Source organism: Mastomys coucha, unplaced genomic scaffold (assembly GCF_008632895.1).
Source record: "Mastomys coucha isolate ucsf_1 unplaced genomic scaffold, UCSF_Mcou_1 pScaffold20, whole genome shotgun sequence".
NCBI classification, from domain to species: domain Eukaryota; kingdom Metazoa; phylum Chordata; class Mammalia; order Rodentia; family Muridae; genus Mastomys; species Mastomys coucha.
The window spans coordinates 131338637-131344774 of record NW_022196903.1 but is presented as its reverse complement, the minus strand read 5'-3'; the positions used below and the strand labels follow the sequence as shown (position 1 = coordinate 131344774).

The 6138-nt window shown below is 39.0% G+C and overlaps 1 protein-coding gene across 2 annotated transcripts in view; it reads right to left on the bottom strand.

The window, feature by feature from the left end:
* The window catches only part of Ptpro (protein tyrosine phosphatase receptor type O), a 210400-nt gene that overhangs the window by 86845 nt on the left and 117417 nt on the right, over window positions 1-6138 (bottom strand). For both annotated transcript variants that reach the window (XM_031383700.1, XM_031383701.1), the window contains exons 3-4: window positions 2234-2392; window positions 1211-1363 (exon numbers count right to left, since the gene is read on the bottom strand). In XM_031383700.1, the coding sequence (XP_031239560.1) occupies window positions 1211-1363; window positions 2234-2392 (312 nt within the window). The remainder of the gene's footprint in view (window positions 1-1210; window positions 1364-2233; window positions 2393-6138) is intronic.

Sequence of the window (6138 nt, the reverse complement as noted above, 5' to 3'; positions counted from 1 at the left end):
CAGGCAGGATGTTAATCTCAGGGTTCACATCCTTGTGATTGTCAGGCAGGATGTTAATCTCCGGGTTCCCAATTAGCTGGGGCAGGATGTTTATCTCAGGACTCTCATGGTTCCCAACATCAAATCATCTCTGCCTCCTTTGTGCCATTAAATATCATCACGGTTGTCATGTGACATGGATCTCATTCTGCCTTCTGTGTACTTTTTGTGTAAGATGACACCATTTCTGAGGACAGATTACCTGTATCATTGGTCTTTACTTTCTCATCTTAGAGTTAGGATGACATTTAGGTTGGAAAGAGTAGTCATCAACATGACTACGAACAGAATACGAATAGTGCACAAAGAATAGTCAGTGTCGACGTAAGGCGAATTAATCGTTTAGTGCTGAAATTAAATGGGAATTCTGACACAGAATTCCAGACAGAAAGGGTCTCGGGGTGGTCTGAGCTCTGTTCTGACTCATCCCCATACTCATGAGAAGGGACTCTGCAGCATCATCGAACACATTAGGCACACTCAGCGCTGTCTAAGCGATGGATATTGGTAGTGGATATTCTATGCATTCATTCCTCTAGCCATGAGTCAATACCATAAGAATATTTCTGTGTTTACTTTTAAGTGTCTTGAGAATTTCTGCAGTGTATTTTGATCATCTCAATCCCAGACCCCTTCTCTCCAACTCTTCCAAGCTCCAGAGTCGCTTTTCATATTACTAATGCCAATAGAATTAGTAGTGACAGTTTCATACATGCCTGACTCCTAGTGTTTTCTTTCAGTAGTCGATTATGTGTACTAGGATGTCTGCTGTCTGCCTTTCTTCTACATGGACACTGGTCAACTTATAGAATAAACAATATCTGCCGGATCCAGCCGAGTTGATTACAACTCTTAAGACTATCATCCACATTTTCATTCAAAAATATAAGAACTAAGCACACATTTATTTATTTTAGATTTTTCTTCTTGCATATTTTGCTTTAGGTATCTATAATGTGGGTATAAATTTTGTTATAAAAATAAATTCTTCCTTAGCTATGTGGCCAAATGTTTCTTAGAACTATTAAGAAAAAAATGTCTTAGAAGCATTACAAATGAATATAGAACAACATAATTAATATATTATATATAATTTACATATAAATAAAAATATGCACAGCAATACAATTCAGTTATCTTCTTATGAAGTTTGATTCTTCTGAAGACTCACCTGTCCTGTGTTGTTTGGGTTCATGGCTCACACCACTGTACTCCACAAGGGTACTTTTATTAAACGTTGCCTCCGATACCAGCTGGAAAGTGATGTTACTGTAACATATTCCTGGTAGCCAGTGATTAAACACCGTTTTCCCCTTAAAGAAATCTGTGAAGGAAAAGATCAGTTACATTAAAATTAGGAGCTCCTTAATGTCACATACTTGGAGAAAGCCCCAGTTAAGTTTAAATATCCATAGAATAACGTTTCCTTTAATGTCTGGCATACTCAACAGAAGAGAAGGCTAGAGAGAAAATTGGAACCTGTGCCCTTAATCCTGAAAAGTCCTTTCTCCTGTCAGCATTCCTAACAATTAAAATTAATTAAAATTAAGATGAATGTCTACCTTACGCATGTTCTGTCTGTGCAGGAGTTACGGAGATTAGGCGTATTTAGCTCTTTATTAAGAGAAAAACTGAAATCTTTTAACCCCTTTATGACAAAAATATCCAGCAATTTTACAAGAAATGTTTTTTCTCTTGTAGAAAGTGTAAAATGTCCATTGGTTTATGTAGTGCGTGGTCACTTAGGAACCCAAAATGCCACCACCCTTAGTTTTTTAGAATAATCTTGGACCCTCTGTCAGGGAAATGGTGTGAAAGTCATCCACTTGCTAGGGAAGCTTGGGGCGTTCGTGCTGGAAAATGTCGTGAATGAGGTTGTTGCTAAATTGTCTTAGCTTCATTTCTAGAAGCAGACATACTGTCTTTGGCAAGAATAACTTATACTTCAAACCAATTTGAGAGTTTCTCGTATTGTACGGATGGCTTGCAATTCTCAACTAATGAGCAGGATGTTCTATGACTCCTCATAAGAAGATTTCCTTGAATCAATAACTTTTACTTAATGGCTCATTTGTAGGTAAAGTATTGGATTCCACAGTTAATTCTTGCTTAGAGTAAGCAAGAAGTTCATCCAGAAAAAAAGTCTTAAAAAAAAAAAAGCCATGATTTTCTCCAACCTCCTTGTGTTTCTTACCTTTGTACAGCATTGTCCTGAAGTCCCTCCCTTCCCAGTAGCTAATGTTCACTCTGCTGAACACGTTGTACTTTTCAGGATAATGGATTTCAAATAAGACTCCTGTCTCAGGAGAAGGTTTATAGTCATAGATAGACACACTGGTTACAGGCAAGGGTTCTATCAAGGAAAGAGAGGTGGCAGAGAGAGGGGGAGCCATCATTAATCCATGAACATGGCACTGATAAAATCTTACCCCACATTTATAGTTATGTTTTAAATTCTGTGAACAATGAGCTTCCTGGGATTCATCCAGGAAGAGTTCGTCTTACCTTTGGCAGTGATTAACAGAGCATATTTGAGATGACATTGTCTGCATTCTGCTTTTCTTATTTATTTATTTGTTTGTTTATTTATTCATTTATTTATTTAGTTTGGTTTCTTTTTGAGACAGGGTTTCTCTGTGTAGCCCTGGCTGTCCTGGAACTCACTCTGTAGACCAGGCTGGCCTCAAATAGCTCTCGTCTCATCTTTCCGTTCCTCACTTCCAACAGCTTTGGACATTAGAGAACACAAGTATTAGTGTTTCAGTTTAATAGGTGAACATAATGCAGACCTGGAGTTGAAACTGCTTGTCGTATGCAGTTTAAATAGGTTTGTGGTGGCGTCTGTCTGTATCAGCCGATTCTTCCTTTCCCGCTTCCTTGTGCCAACAAAGTTAGGTTATCAGTAACAGACAGGTAACAATGTACTTGGCTGTAGGCAATGGTAAGTAGTTATGAGATCATTTGTTTCTTTTTGTGACTTTTGAAGTTTGTTGGTTGTGGGAAAGGGTACCAACCACTCAGCGTCAGGCATGTAAGCATTTAGATCGTGCTCGCCAAGACCTCTTTCTGCAGAAGCTTAAGAGTAGTCTTCATTTGCTTGGTGTTAATTTATCGCAAAGCATTCGAAATACACATTTTTTAAAAACTCATGCTCTTTTATATGTCCTAAAAACATTATTCTTGTGTAGCTATACAGTTTCCCCACACTTCCAAAAGAGATATATTTTATTTGAATAATTTTATAAAAAGTATTATAAGGGCTGGAGAGATGGCTCAAAGGTTAAGAGTGCATACTGGTCTTTCAGTGGACTGGAGTTTGATGCCCAGAATGGCTCGTAATCTGTAATCACACACACACACACACATACAACACACACACACACATACACACACAACACACACACATACACAGACAAACACAAACACACACACTCATAAACAAACATACAGACAGACTCACACAGAGTCAGATTCACATGCATACAGAGAAAGAGAAAGAGGGATAAGCAAACATAGAAACAAACTCACACAGATACACACAGACACACAAGCACACAGACACAAACACATATGCGCAAGCCGGAGGAAGATTTGTAAGGAAGAAATGTTCACAGCAGAAGAGGGAGTGAAGGACAAGCGGGGGATGGGGAAAAGGTAAAACTCATATACATGCTTAAAAATGTCAACAAATCAAAACAAAAATACTGAAAATAAAAAGAAAAGGGGAAACAATTAGAGCCGAAGCAGAAAGCACCCAGCAGCTACACTGTGTGAAGTCCAGCATGGCGGGAGTCCAGATTCTAGCCATCACTAGGGTTCCCACTACTCCCCGAAACGGGAGATTGGACAACCCATCACTCTTTGCTGCCCCAAGGTGGGAGGTCCACACACCAAAGCCGCTGTCAAACTTTTAAACTCAAGAACACAAAAGTATTATTTATTTATTTATTTATTTATTTATTTATTTATTTATTCTTGTTTGTTTATGCTTCCTCCTCCTCCTCCTTCTCCTCCCCCTCCTCTTTCTCTTCTTCCTCCTCCTCCTCCTCCTCTTCTACTGTTTGGCCATTTAAACGTTAAAGCAAACGTGTTCTAAAGCCCTGTTTACATGTGTGTGTCAGATACATTCCTCCAAACTTCATGACACATGATTGACCTAAGCTATAAACTCTCATCCCTATGGCTAGGTGTAGTCTATGTAAGAATTATTGAAAGAACCCAAGTGCCCAGTCTAAAAATATTTCACTACCTGTCTGGCCACTATCCTTACTTCTTTTAGTGTTGGAAATTATGTCATGTGGCATACACTGAATCAAAATGTGCCACCCATGTTTCAGGGATGACCAAGTAAGCACCCAATAATTCAATCCTCTTTTCCTTGCCCATTCTTCTACTGACACCTTCTGGTTCTAAGGTGTCAGGCTGGACTAAACAGAGTGGGACTGCTAGACAAGGCCAGCCTCTTAACACCCTTCTCCACCAATTACTTCCTTATTCTTGGAAACTTTTATTTTTCCAGAGTAGTAAGGCAGATCGATCCAGGTATGGGTCATATACCTGTGATCTCAGGAGTTGATATGTGGAGGCAGGAGGAAAGGAATTTAAGGTCTTCATCTTCAGCTACATATCAAGTTGGAGGTCAGCCTCGACTACATGGGTTCTTGGTCAAAAAAAAAAAACAAAAAAAACAAAAAAAAAATTCTAAAATGTAGTTGAATCTTCCTCACACATTTAACAAACCCGGGACCATCCTTCCTCTGCTGGGACCAGAGATAAAATATGACTTTAAATTTGGTGTCTTCCTTTTTCGTTGTTTTGAAATTCTTCTCCATTTCCATGGTCTATATTGTTTAATGTTTACTATCAATTATTTACTATATCAATAACTTTATATTGTAATATCATTCTATGGCTTGGTTTTATCATTTAATATTATTTTGAGGTTTGACAGCTTGATGCAAGTACTCTTTAGAAACATTTATAAACGTCATCTGTTTATAACTTTACAGCTTATACAGTTTATTCTTTTAGTAGAGGGCCTGTTTTCAGTTCCTATAAATATAGTTTCAATAACCATAGGGGCCCTGCTCCTTTATCTAGATGGGGGATGGACATATCTTCACCTGTATGAGATGTCGCCAAAGAGTTTCTAACTGGATTTTGCTGGTGTACAGGTAGGTGCACGTACGGGGCCTGCATAGGTTCAAGCCAGACAGGATCCTGGCCCTGAGAGAGGGAAGTGGACAAAGTTCCACCCACCCCTAACAAGAGGCTATGTGCAAGTGACACCTGCTGACAAAGGGAGACCTGTTTTCTCCAAGGAAGTGTAGCTATGCATGCCGACCATATCAGGGCAGGCCCCATACAGAGAAATAATGGGTCAGCACAGAACAGACCCCATACACAGAAATAATGGGCCAACACAGAACAGACTCCGTGGCTTTGCTTATTTCATTTGTTTTGGTATTTTGTATCTTATTGTTTATTTTGTTTTTTGGTTTTTTTTTTTTTTTGGAAAGAGAGAGAAAAAAGCATAAAGATGGGTGGGTTGGGGATGGAAAAGATCTGGGGGAAGTTAGGGAAACATGATCACAACATATGATATGAAAAATAATTTAAATAAAAACATTAGCAAATAAAATTTTAATTTAACTTAAGTAATTATGTTTTTATTTCAAAAGATTTCAGTTCCATTGAATCTGTTCTACATACTTTATGCTGCTTTTTCTTTAATGGTTATTGGAAAATGGGTATCATTCTGATCTTTATGTCTGTTAACATCACATATATACTGTAAAGTTCTGCTGATTTGATAATTAAAATAGAATCTGACCTATTGTGTGATGTCTGTCATTGCAAGCGTAGGTTTCTTTGTGTGATTTGAAACAAGGGTTCTAGCTTTCTCCTCCTCCTTCTCCTCTTCCCCCTCCTCCTCGTCCTCCTTCTCCTTCTTCTCCTCCTCCTCCTTCCCCTCTTCCTCCTCCCCCTCCTCCTCCTCTCCCTCCTCCTCCTCTTCCTTCTCCTCCTCCTTCTTCTCCTTCTCCTTCTTCTCCTTCTCCTCCCCCTCCTCCTCCTCCCCTCCTTCTCTTCCTCTTCCTC